General features: G+C 36.8%; 1 protein-coding gene across 1 annotated transcript in view; it reads right to left on the bottom strand.

Moving 5' to 3' along the window:
• The window catches only part of BCKDHB (branched chain keto acid dehydrogenase E1 subunit beta), a 123,556-nt gene that overhangs the window by 98,384 nt on the left and 10,690 nt on the right, over positions 1–14,482 (bottom strand). Inside the window, exons 4-5 of the mRNA XM_084283477.1 lie at positions 4,201–4,334; positions 3,370–3,525 (exon numbers count right to left, since the gene is read on the bottom strand). Coding sequence (XP_084139603.1) covers positions 3,370–3,525; positions 4,201–4,334 — 290 coding nt within the window. The remainder of the gene's footprint in view (positions 1–3,369; positions 3,526–4,200; positions 4,335–14,482) is intronic.

Genomic DNA, 14,482 nt, shown 5'->3' with positions numbered 1-14,482 from the left:
GTTTGCAAGGCTTTAAGAAACTTTGAGAGTAAGAACATTTAAGGATATAAATATAACATAGAAGAGTCAAAACACAAGCCAGATCAGCTATCACCTCAAATTAAGTTGATAAGTGATTTTTCTAAGCAAGTGAGAAGCAATCAATTTGAACACTCAAAAAAATATTTGACGTGGGAAATTGTCAGACTTACGGATGTCTCCAGCACAGCTCCTTCAGGATCATTTTTAGGACAGACTTTATTTACTGTATTCATTTGTGAAATTAAGTCAGAGCATGGAAATGAAATCTATTCGAACGCACTGTCACCACCAATACAGAGAATGATGTCAAAAGCACCAGTTCACATAATGATAAGACGCACATCTACGGACTAAATTTTTTGTTATAAATTTAGAACTCAGCAGTAGAAATTCAGAGAAGGATCTGAATGTATTATTTGCTCAAAGGATAACTAGGATACTATGCAGTACAGTCTTAAAAGACAATCTTGTAGTCAAGAAAGTGTTAGTGCTATTGCAAAAATTGCTGCTAGAAAGTCAGTTGGAATACTTCATGACTACATCAACAGTTTTGAAAGAAAATGAATCAAAACAGATGCCAAAAAACCTTCGGAAATTGTTTAACGTCTCTTTGATAGTGTGATTTGTTTAGTCTAAAAAGGAACAATGACTAAAGAGAAAACAATTGCTCTTAGCACATGAAAGAGAAGATGAAGGACAGATAAGTTAAGGCTACAAGTTAAGAAGAAATTTAGGCTGGAACCAAAAAAGAAAGCTTCTAGCTGTGATGGCAAAGATCCTGGTGCAGTCTTCCAATGGAAAAGAAAGTCATTACAATAATTTAAGACAGTTGTATGCATTAAGACATACCTCCTTACAACAGCAGACAAGATAAAATGATCTAACAATGTCCTCCTCACTTCAACAAGCCTTGTTGTAAGCACTAATGATTACAGTCCTTCTCTTGAACAGCCCAAGACATACAAACCCTCTTTTGCTTAGGAAAACTAAACCTCAGCTTTCACTTAAGAAAAACAGAGTAGAAAAATCTTCAGTCAGTAATCAACCGCTGAGCTTAGTAAGTGGGTAGTTTTGGAAACCATCCTCCCCATAGGTATCTCCTACCCTCCTCAGCTTGTAATACGTGGCCTTTCTTCTTGTGATTTTGACAAAATATGCACAGACACAGGACTTCTGCAAGTACATCTGGACCAAAGTTTCGTTTGCATTGCTGGATTTATACATTAAGGGCTGGATTTTTGTTCATTAAAAAAAAAAAAAAATGCCTGAACCTTTGATGCTAAAAGCTTTCACTGAGTAATATTGATATTATACTAGCACATTTATATGAAATAGAGATAGGTTTCAATTTCAGCAAAGAAGCTGTACTCATTTCAAACATTATTAACTGCATTAATGAACAGCTTTACAAAAAAAATTAAAGGAGCAACATTGTTTTCACAAAGATACAAAATTCCAGAGTCTAGTACACTTCTGTGTGCATCCAAAATTCATATATTGTTCCACCAATTCCACAGAATTTAGTACGCCCTTTAACTGAGATGGCCACAATGTATTTTAGCACATTACCCACAGAACTTCTGCCCTGGGCTCCTTCAGGCTCTTCAACAACTCCGAATTCCCCTCATTCCCTGTGGCTACTTCCCAACCCCACTTCCCATCACTTCTTCTCAGTAGTATTTGCAAGACACACAGCAGCATATTTACATGAATTTACTTCATCCTTGGTATAGCTATACAGTTTATGATGTTGATCTGGAAGGGTATTTTCCTTACATACATTTACACTTAAAGAAGAAAATGAAGAAAAGAAAAAGAAGGAAGATCAAAGATGAGAGAAGAGAATGAAATTATTATTCAGAAGACTAAACACAGTAGTATTAGATTGCACTGAACTTGAAAGGGGTTTTAATCAACAGACTACAAAACCTAAGCACTTTGTTCAATATGAAGATTTGAGATCAACCAACAAAGACCACCATATATTAGACACCTTCTAAGATTAAGATACTGATGCCAGGTCTACATTCTTCTTCTATGCCATAATAAACTACTCTAGTTTTTGAACAAGCTCGAGAAACCCTTTGATTCAATTACCTGGAAAGAGACTTTGTAGTTTACTTTTGTCTATATAGGGAAAAATTTTCAAGTTTAGTATACAAACACCTCAAAGAAAAAAGATGTATTCCTTTTCCCAAATATCATGAAACAAAACGTGAATAACATGCCATAAAGTGTGAATAATACAAGCTCTTATTTAATTAAAGAGAAGCAAGTAGAAATGGCCTCCCTATTAAAAAAAAAAAAAAAAAAAAAAAAGTCATATCTGACATTTTGGAACACAGAAATAATATTAAGGCAAAAGTTTAAACAAAATATAAACAATGAATATGTGTTTCCAGCATACAAATACAAATACTTTGCTTAAGACCTTCACATTAATCAAGCTGTGAGTCATTTCTTAATGGACTGGATGCCAGTTAATCCAAAAGTACAAGTCCATAGACACCAAATTTACTCAGAAAAAAATGAGAACTGGCAAACAGTACTTGATTAATCAGAGATTAACAGACCCGTCCCCTCTTTCTTCACCAGGAAACTTATCTATCAAAATGCTAGAAGAAATCAACATTCAAGATACACCACTTTCTTATGTTGAAAGCTTGCCCCGATTTATCATCCGCATAGTCATAGAATGGCTGAGGTGGGCAGGGCCCTCTCGAGGCCATCTGCTCGAACCCCTGCTCCAGCAGGACCACCCAGAGCAGGCTGCCCAGGACCAAGTGGCTTTTGAATGTCCCCAAGCAGGGAGACTCTACCACCTCTCTGAGCAACCTAAGCCAGTGCTCAGTCACCCACCCACACAGTGAAGTGTTTCCTGACACTCAGAAGGAACCTCCTGTGTTTCAATTTGCACTAAATATCTCTTGTCCTGTCACTGTCATTCATATGAATCAACTTTATAATGCGCTTCAATGACAGATGCAGAGAGAGGGAAAAAAAAAAAAAAAAAAAAAAAAAAAGGAAAGCCGTATTTGTTAGTTTTTAATTTCTGTACAATGCTAGACACCAAACAAATGCAGAATATATGCTTTTGGTGCAAAAAGCACACACACAAAATGCTACTTCTGCTGAAGTTTGTTTCTATTATGGTTACAAATTCTTAAACTCTTAATACAGTTTAAGCTTTATAAATAGCAGACTTCTAACAGTACTTAATTAGCATATTCAGATTTTTTGCTGTGTCTTCTTACTTCCATCCTCCTTTGCCTGCCTGCACTCAGACTCATTAGTCTGGTTACTCTGATTCATTCAAAATCAATCTTTGTCAAATGTGAATTACCGTACCTTTATTCCTGGACAATGAGCAAAAAAAGCTTCTGGACTCTGAGAGTGATACAGTGCACCGTGACCCACACAACCCCAGGGGGCTCTGATGGTGAGGCTGCCACAATTAAACAGATCTCCCGAGCGGTAACGGTATTTTGCTGCTTCGTTAACAATCTGGAAAGGAAAACAAAACAAAATCCTTTCCATTTACAAAAGTAGCATCCAATACCCTTAGTTGCATATCATTAAACATCTACAATGCAGGAGATGTAAATACATCATCATCTCCATGCTCCAATTCACAGAACCAAATTAGAAGCAAAAGATTCCTCTAAGTCAGTAGAAAGGCAAACATTTTCCAAGGCAAGCAATCCAGTAATTTAGCGTGTTCAAGCTAAATGTCCAGGCCTCAAGGGTAGCCATATAGCCCCATTATTTCCCCATTCCCAGACAGTCCATCAGCCCCATTTAAACTTGTGGTTTATCATGTGATCACGCGGTTGGCTGCAATCACACAGAGAAGTGAGAGATGGTGTGGGGAAGACACAGCTGGGGAATTTAAAGCTGCTTAAGTCAACATGGCTACAAAACCAATAATAAAATCAAAGACAGACATTTGCTTCAAACCACATCTTTAATTTACATTAGTTAATCAGGACTTCAACCTGGCCCTGGTATCTTCCTGTTTATTTAAAGTATGCATAAATATTAGTAATACATCTGTGGATATTTTTGCAAATATATATATATATATATATATTTAAAACAATATTAATGTGAACAGAAGAATAATTTAAACATAAAGCCACAACATTTCTTTTTACTTCATTCAAATCTCTAAGTACTAACCTGATCAAATGCTGGAAAAATATAATCTGCAAACTGAATTTCTGCGATGGCCGTAGCACCTGCAACAGCAACTCCAATACCAAATCCAACAATTCCTTGCTCACACAAGGGCGTATTGAAAACTCTATCTTTACCTATAAAACAAGAACAATTTCTTTAATACACTGGTTCTAAGTGGAAAACCTAGCCCCAGAAATACTCAAGTTATAAACAAATCCTCTTCAATTAAGCACATGGCTCTTTAGATGGGCTTTTTAAGTGTAGCAATCATAAACATCCATTACAGATAAGAATACTTTAATTTGTAACTGCTCAGAGGAAGACAGGGAGAAACAAAATGCAAGATAAAAACAGTTTAAGTAATTTACAATATTCTTATTAGCACTTCAAGGAAAATAATTTGTTCTGATGTAGATACAGATAAATGTGCATAGCCATGTTTATACAGGAGGTATAAAAAATACTTACAAGCATTAAGAAAGCTTACAGTACAGAAGTGTTCCGTCAAATGTTTGTTTTTTAATCCAGGCAGTCAAAATGATCTGTCCATACTCAAATGTACATGGCTGTACAAAGGCATTTATCGAGAGTATACTCCCAACAATCCCCACAAGCAGAGCCCAGTCTAACCAGCCTTTTGTAAGATAAGACCACATTTCCTAAATAATTTGGTTCATCTCCAAGGCAAGAGGAAAAAAAAAAAAAAAAAAAAAAAAAAAGGCTGTTTCTGCTGTTGAAGGCATAAGACAAAATCAATATTCTGTTTTGTATCCACCCTGTAAGAGTGCAAAAAGTCATTTTAACTCTGATGTATTTCTGTGCTATGCCAGTTTCAGATTCCAAATATGCATCAACTAATGGGTAAATATGAAATTGTTCATTTCATTAAATTAAAAACAAGGAGGAGGAGAGACGAAACACCATTAAAATTTCTTCTATGAGATATATGTAAAAGTATTTGCTAGAAGTACCATACTCTCTCAGATGACCAACAAGAGAACCTAGTGATGCTATTAGATTTTCCTTTTAGAGCACTGGGAGATGGACAGCAGGTTTCCACAAGAGCGCATTGTGCATGAATATGCCAAGACTTCAAACTGGATGGAAAAAAAAATGAGCAAGGAGAACATCAGTGGCTATGGAGTAAATTAAACAGTAGCTTGCTAACCACTAAACAAGTAACTAATAAAAGAAAGATTAATGGATTAATAGTTAGGAAATATTATTACTCTGAAAACTCCTAGTTTCAATAGCTGTAACTTAATAAACTGGAGAAAGGGAAGCTAACAGGAGGGTTCGGAAACGGATGATAGAAGCAGAACCACTACCCACAGCTGTATTTATGATACAGGAAGGCATGTTTAACAAATATTTCATGTATGTGTTTTTCATCTTCACACATCACCCAGCATAGCACTGTCACTGCTCATGCATTGTCCGTGTGCTCTACATGGTGAGTTTCATACTTCAAGGGTTACTTTGCTTTGGTGTTTGACAGATGAGGAATTAGTTTTTGGCTCTCCCTCTGCATTTCTCTCTCTCTCACCCCAACAGGAACATTAAAAGGTAATTAAGGTAAGTTTTTGTTGTTGTTGTTGTTGTTGTTGTTTTTTAAATGCCATCCAACGATATTAGAACATTGGCAGTGTCAGTGAGGCTATGCAAGTCATCATCACATGTACAAAGGGCTATCACAATTTCAGGACACTCCACAATTTTCTAAACAAGACAGAAGAAACTTTGAAGCACCTTAAAAATTGTCTTTTTTGAGGGAAAGTGCTTTTTCTGAAATTAGTGATTTTGAACTTCCATGACTTTGACTTATTTCTTACAAATCTGTGTTTGAAACAGATCCCTGTGATCTTTTAAGACACATGTACTGCTTCTTGTTTATAAATTAATTTCCTAGAAGTTTCTAGCTTTCATTTCTTGGGACTTGTATGGACTTTCTTAGTATTGCCATTCCTACAGAAGATGGGAAGAATGATACCACAGCTAGCTCGGCGATTAAAATTTCATTCCAAATATTTCAAAAGCTATGCTATAATTTTGTTAAAGTTATTTTTGCTGTCTGGATGCCAAACACCCATCCAGTATTATCCCAATCAATTCTGAATCAGAGCAGAGTGCCCTGCAGATCTCAGAACATTTCACAAGTGGGAAGACCAACTAGCTCTCATATCCAAGATTTATGAGCAAGCTGATCTAAGTAATTTCCAGATGTGGGTCATCTGTACTTCATTTCACAGCTCCTGGAAAAAAACAGTAATAAATGATCGCTGCAGGTAATATCCTCAAAAGTTGTTCAGCCTGAAAATAGCATAGGAAGTCTGAATGGCAGTACCTCCATAGCACTGCCATTTATTGTTGCTGGGCATTTATTTTACTAGTGTGCCTCAGTAACATGACTGGCCTGCCTATTTTTGTTCTTCCTTTACTAGAACTACCAATTTGTCTGTCGATATCACTACATAAAAACATCTCCGGCCCAAAAAGGTTCCCAGAGAAAAAGAGAATATTCTGGGAAATCCAGAAGTGGGGAAGATTCTCATAGAAGACGTAGCTTGTTTTTATTATCTTCAATTATAGTCATTTCCCATAGACGTCAATCATTTCTTGGCTTTACTGCTGAGAAATTTAACAAAAAGAAAAAAAAAGTTCCAAATTCAAACAGGAATTGTGTCTTCCTTTAAAAGCTGACAAAAGGGGAAAGTTTCAGTCACATCAGTCCTTTCCTCTTCCTATATAGAATAAGGGCTTCCAGGGCTATTTAGCCCCATTTCTGCAGAACACAAAAATAATCCATAGGGCAGAGAAGGAAAATAGTGCCATGAGAAGAAATTCTGTAACTAGAACATAAGATGATTTTTGAAACTAGGGTGACCACACACTGTACAAGTTGTCCTCGATTCCTCCCCTGACAGGCATCGCGGCCTTCGCCTTGCTCAGATATGCCATAGATATCAATACCACCTGTAGCGGCCTTGGCAATCCAGGCTGCCATTTAACATCAACATTTTTGTTTTTCAGGACCTGTAGAACCCAATGATCAGCCAGCTTTCTTTAGCCTAAGTAATTTTTAGCCAGGAAAAAGGAACATGAAGCACCTATACAAATGCATATTTGCCCCCAGGCCTCATCACTGCAAGGAAGCCCTGCTTCACACGCAGCCTCCAGAGCTGTCCCCGGACCCACATCCATCTGCAACAGCTGACAAACATCTCTCCCCCTCTTCCGTATTCAGTCTAGCATGCCTTGAATTTGACATTTTATTTCCCTTCTTTCACTGATGCGTTCAATGGTGTTTTGTTTGTTTAATTTAAAACAACTCATATTTTACCAAGCTAGGAATGCATGAACATTACCAAGACATAATTATACTTCCCTCCTTCATAGAAGTCTATTGGCAGCTAAATGCATTTCACTTTTATTCACTCACATGGCATTTTGATCATATACAGACAAAGGGAAATCTCCAAAATGTTGTAGGTTTTGTTTGTTTGTTTGTTTTGTTTTAATTCACTGCATTTCATGGGAGCCTGAAAACCAGTAGAACAGTAAGTAGCTGGGGAAGGGATGGTTAGGACATAGTTTGCATTTCAACTTCTTGTTCTTTTGGAGTATACTATTCCATTTGGTCACGATTCCTCTCTCTCAAACACCACGCTGAAAGACAAGTCATGGACACAGCACAGATCAGAGGATAACACAGGCTGGCAATGTGTACAGTCACATAAGAAAGTTAACAGACTGCTGAGAATTGCCCTGGAAAAGTCAAATCATGCAAAGCTTACCTAACCTTATTACTTAAGAATGGATTTTTCAAAGTACACTGAAATAGCCTCATGTATTGGTTCTATTAAAAAAATATATATCGCCCTGAAATTTAAATGGATTTGAACAACCTTGTAAAATTAGTTTTCAAGTAGTACTTTATAAGAACTTCAAAAATAATTGTTTAATATCAATTTTGGGGAGATGAATTAATTTAAAAGCATTTTAGGTCTACCACACTAATATTCCTTTCTGTGATTCTGAATATAAAAGACATCCCAATAAAACTGCTGAACATATTTTGAGATACTAAATTAGAGGCAGTATGCTGCTATCAATGGAGTACAATAAATCAAGTGAGAATCAGTGAAAGCAAATATGAAATATACCATGACAGTTATAACATGGGTAGCCTGAACCACCTCGTCTGGGCTTTCAGAACTAAAGGCACTATAGTACCCTGAGGTACTATAGCTTAAAGCAGTAAAGACAGAGTCAGGTAATTCTCAATGAATAAGATTCATTACTCAGTAATGTTTTCTATTTAAGATGTAAAACAATAATACTGACCCCTTCTTACAAGCAAAGCCTAAAAAACTCCTTTTCATTAGATGGGAAAAGAAGCCTTGGATAGGGTTTCAGTAAGTATTTCTTTTACATAAAAGCTAGCGTTTTAAGATTAAAGATATACACATTGTTAGGATAAAACAAATTTACTAATTTCCCTGAACACTAAAACTTTTATGGTATGGCTTTAGCCTCTTGTTTGTATATATGCAATAAGAAAATCATTAATAAAAGTAATACAAAAAAATTAAACACTGAAAATTTAAACCCTATGTATTTTTACCTATTTTTCAAATGTGAAAAGGACATCATTTTGATGAAGTCATTCTTATCAACCTTGGCAAACCATTCACTCAGCTGAAATCTAACTCAAACAAATAAGCCAGAGATACTTTGTCATTCCATATTTCATTTCTATATCTATGAAGAAACATTTCCTAAATGTACCCTTCCCCTATTACTTGCGTCAGCCAAGTAGCTCAAAACAAATGAGCGCAGACTCAGCAAGCTGGTTTTTCACTACAGGTGGCAGTAACACCTCTGCATTATCTGAACTCACGTGCGTCAGCCTCTGCAGACAGACGTTATGCCTTTGTCCACTTTAATCAACCTGCCCAGATTGATCAGCAACCCGACTTTCAGCCATCCGAACATGTTGGTGCCCTTATTCGTGCAGTTAAACAAGATAGCACACGGGACTATGCGAAAAATGGATGCTTCTCCTCATGTCTCCATCCCAACAACTCAGAAAGATTGCATGTGTGTTAAGAAAGTGAATAAATACACAGTAGGTAAATCTGAAAAGATTAAATACTGAGGAAAAAAAAAAAACAGTAGCTGACTAAAAGCCATTTTTTATAAACGATTCCTTCTTCCCCCTCTGAACTATTTTTATTTGAATAAAAACAAGACTGGTCTGTGTGATTTTTGGAACAAAGAGTTAAGCACCTCACAAATGTTCAAATTACCACTGATCCTCTGCCTAAGGGGCAACAGCTTTAACTCAGTTTTACAGTCATCTTCTCCTCCAAGAGGGAAGTTTCATAGCAACCTAACAGAACACATATTTACAGGCATATGTAGTCGATTATTATGCATTAATGTTTTGGCCTGCTTCTTCTTTATTTATTCCAAGCTGTCAGGAAAAAAGTATTTCAGCTTTCAGTATCTGCAATGAAACATGTTCCGGTCTTAATTTATCTCCAAAAATGAGTTGTTCAAACAGTATAAAATCTTCTATATACTAACACATCACCCAAGGCTCCAGCTCTCTGCAGCCTTTTGCTCTGTAAGAGCTTATGTTGGAAGATTTGGGTGGGTTGGGTAGCACTGTTGATTTACTTAAAGGCATTTGTTTATTAAGATACTTGTACATCACTTTTGTTTAAAGAAAAGCATCTTAAAATAAATAAATAAATCAGCAATCTATACAGGCACCATTTCATTTGTCCCTGTGATCTCTCTCAGTAACTTCCATTAAAAATACCCATTAGAAGTCAAATAAAAGAATCCAACAAGCTAAATATATTCTGTCTTTAAGTGCAACAATCTTAGATGCACAAGGGAAAATAAAGGGCTGGAAAGACAAGGAAATCCCAGCAGACTAGCTTCTTGGCAGTTATTCACTGGGGAGATTGTGTAGAAAATTCAGGTAGAAAGAATCGACTTCCAATCAATTGTGCCCTTGGAGAACTATTATAATCCTAGAATATCTAGGACTCCTTGTAGATGTACATCTACTAAATCTATTCTTTACTGTAATTTAACACAACCTGTCCAACCTTTAGATTTTCCTAGTCCCAAGACTCAGGTGAAAGAAAAATTCATTTGAATTTTGACTAATTAGCAGCTAATTCCATGGCGGTTTTCCATCCCTTTCCTTAAATAATCCAAGAAGTCATGTTTTGGCAATCAGACACAGCTCAGACCAAAAAAAAAGACATTTCACAAAACTGTGAGCGACGGAAGAATGGGTCAGAAAGGAAATTTGCACGCAGTAAAATACATTATCTGCTCCTTCCTCTGGCGTTGCAAAATCTGCTATAGCACTCTACTTTGCAATGACAGCCCAACTTCCTCCATACAAAAGTCTTACTATTTACTACTGCCAAGTGAGAAATAAGTCTTCATACATGGTTTCACGTTTACAGGAATTTCAGTTAAGCTTCACTTGGGAAAAAAAAAAAAAAAATCACTTAGTTTAAAAAAAAAAAAATCTTTTTCTGAAGCAGTAATGACCACAGTGCTGCCCAAAGAAAAGGATACCCATCTTCACAGCTAGCTGCGAAGAACGAACGAACGAAGGGATTCCTATTCCAGGTCAATCCAGATTTCTTTTGCCCCACTGAATAACCAACACCTCTGAAAAGTACTTCAAGTAACAGCTGAAGAGTAAGATTTTCCTTTCAAGTCCTCTCTGATTTCTATTTCCAAGGCATTCATACACGTGAATAGACCTGAATATTGGAAGTAGCAGCTCTAGTTCAAATTGTTCTCAACATGATGTTTTCTCACTCAAGATGGTACATTTTTCTTCCAAGTGCTCCATACACACAAACTGTATTTTCATCTCCTCTCCCCAAGACTCCCTTACAAGAAAAGCATGTTTATTGTATATTCTTTTAATCCTCAAAGAACCTAAACAATATCAGACTTGGGAGAACTACTGGAGCGTAAAGAAAATGTTACTACGGATGGGGAACAGCCTCCTCAGTCATATTATTATAATCTTATACTATTCTTACCAAGTCTTATCATCTGCCCAGTAACTAAACTGAAAGTGCAATGAAAAGAAACTTTCTAGTAAAACTTAGTAAATTTTAAAGTTGTTCCTAACACGAACATAACATTAACCATTAAGTTAATTGTCAGGTTTACAGCTCTCTGGATGAGGGAAGACCCAGGAAAATTTATTTATTAACAGCTCTAACTACCCAAAGCACACAGGGTAAACTTGTTTTTCTGTCCCTCTCCCCCGCATCAGATTTCCTGCCATTTGTGACAAACTAGCATCCCACCAACAGCTAAGGAGTAAAGGAAAAATGACAAAATATATTATCTAATTATCAGCAGGCAAGTGGGAAAAGGAGAGGTCAGGGAGGTTAATGCAAAGCTTTTGCATCAACTTCAAATGGCCAGCAAATTTATATGCCACTTAATCCTTCCATAATAGAAAAGCAGCCAAGCTTTTCAGAAGGGGGGGCAAGATTGGACTCTTTTCAGGTACACAGTGATAAGTGAAACAAAGATGCAAAAAGGGAAAATGATTATATATGTGGGGAAAAAAAAAAATCACTCTGATGGTAGCCAAATGCTGGAACAGGCTGCCCAGAGTGATCATATAAGCTCCTTCCTGGGCCATATCCCAATCTCACCTGAACAAGACCAGCAGCAACCTACACTGACTCTACTTTGATTATCTGTTTGGAGCAGATGACCTTCAAGGACTCTTCCTTCCAACCCTTATTATTCTATGGTTCATTAGTGGCCCCAAGCAGGGCTACATGCTGACTGCCCAAACTTCTTATGTCTGCACCTGCCCTGCTGATGGAAGCACTTCATGATGCTGATAAAATAGCACTGATTCAGCTCCACGCTGTTCGAAAAATGTTCTATCAGCAGCTCACATCAAGGCAGCAGATTTACTCATCAGAACTGATGTTTGTTGATGACTGTGCAGGTAGCCAATTCCTGATCCCACATTCTGCTCGTCTGGCTCATACACCAAGTTATACCAGCCTAAAGAAAAAAGCACTGTGCCTAACCACACCGCGGCATTTGTCTGCTCCGCCAGCAGTAACAATCCTTGCTCACCCACCAAAAATTTTTGCTGTGAGAAGCACGCTTGCAGAAAAGCATAACTGACTTGAGAGACTTGCAAAGCTATACCAGATGACAGAATACTCACTTGCAAAAAATAAGCTCTAAAATCAACATCTACCAAACATTTATATATAGGTGTAACCTATTGTATATCAGCTTTATTTGAGAAGTCCCATGCATTTTCAGAGGACCTGCAACATCACCTGACATGACAAGTTATCCAATAGGAAAAAGCTAAGAATTAAAATATGGTAATGAAAACTCTGCTGTAACAAGCTGGGTAAACTATCTAGATGACAAACCAAGGAAGAAGCAAAACTGTAATAAATACAAGGCAGCCTCTCCCACACTCATTAGTATCAGTAGCGTAGAAATATTTTATGAAAGTTTGAAAGCATACTGCCTCTACCCTAGGTTGTGATGCAACTGTTCTCAACCCAACAGCAGAGATTTAATGCTGATAAATAGTAATCAGGAGTACTGAATGACCAGTCATCTGCAGTAACGAAAAACAGGTTATCTCACAGGTAATGCAAAGCATGTGCATGAGAAATATCAATGAACTGATCTATAACTGGTGCTTCCATATGAGAGTGAAAAATCCTTGCCAGACAAGGATTCAATGTTTCTACAAATTAACAGAAAGATTTTTTCTAGATTTTCTATAATGAATTGGCAGTGTGTTATGTCAGTCAAGTCACTAGAAGATGAGATCAAATCAAGTTAAATTAAGTTTAACCTGCTCCTCAAAGTGCTTCTGTCACAAAGGTGCTTAGACATTTGACTGGACTCACAGGCAGTGGTCTTGAGCAGTTTGACCCTTCCATGCTTCTAACAAATTACATGAAAGAAAACTCAAAGTGTTGCACCCCCAGTAATAAAGGCTGCAGCACCTTCTTAAACTGAAGCGGTGATAATTACCGCGCTCTCATCACCAACCACAGAGGCAGAAAAAACAGTAAATTAGTCCCACGTGATGAGTACAAATGAAACAGAAGTCGGACTGATCACAGGACCAACCAAGGAAACCGAGAATCACGTAACTCCACTTAAGGAATAGTAAAGGCATCAGGACTGACACCTGAGACATGGCCAAAAAAAAATATGCAGGAAGAGCTGGTATCGATACAGACTGCAAATACTAGTTACGTCCATAAAATCCATCTTGCATTGTTGACGAGTGAAGTTTCATCCTCCTTGACACGGTATTGCTCCAATATGATTTTTAAACATTTCAGTGCAAGTATTCTATGAAGTGGAAAATTCCATCTTGATGGAGTTCAGCAGCAGTGCATACTTTTTGCCCAGAAACGTATCTTGAGATATCTTAAAAATGTGTTAGAATAGCTTTCTTACAACTTGATATTGAGCCCAGAGCTCTTATTAAAAAGTATATCCTTATCTCTCCCTCGGATTTACAACATATAAAGTGAATCACAATAAAAATTAGCGAGTCTCTGACAAAACATTCATTGTTTTCACAATCTGAACGCTATCAGAACAATTTAAAAAATTAAAAGCAAAGCTAAAAACAAAATATTCAGCTCTGACCTTTATTTCTTTATATCAATATCCCATCGATATACAGTGTAAAAGTACATACTACACCGTACCAAATTCTCAAATATATTTTCTTTTCCTAGTTGTAAATCTTAAGAAAAGAATTGGCTATTTAAGATGAAAATGAACAAAATGTACTATTGTGTAATGAGTCTGGAACACGTTCTCCAGATGTTACTGTTCAAAGATATTGTTATAAATCAGAACAAAATCCCAATCTTGCCAAACTGCTCTGGACGAACCAGGCAAAAAAAAAAAAAAAAAAAAAAAAAAAGCTGCAGAATTATCTGCTTGAATCTATCCACAATGATACAAGGATAACCAAACTCCAGGCTTCCTAGATTTTACTCAATCTATGTATACCAACCAGTCATTTTTAACTCTGAATAAAATTTTCCACCCTCAGCTTAAGTCTGACACATCAAAAATACCCAACTGCTTCATTCAGCCACATGCACTATGTCAGTAAGGACAAGAACTAACATAAAAGAGGTAGCAGAGTGCTTCTTCAATAACCTTGCAGTCTGCTTCTGAGGCAAAAAAAAAAAAAAAAAAAAAA

Source organism: Netta rufina, assembly GCF_964035555.1.
Source record: "Netta rufina genome assembly, chromosome: 3".
Classification (NCBI taxonomy): domain Eukaryota; kingdom Metazoa; phylum Chordata; class Aves; order Anseriformes; family Anatidae; genus Netta; species Netta rufina.
Note: the sequence above shows the minus strand (reverse complement) of the source record. Positions and strands in the feature narration are given on the sequence as shown.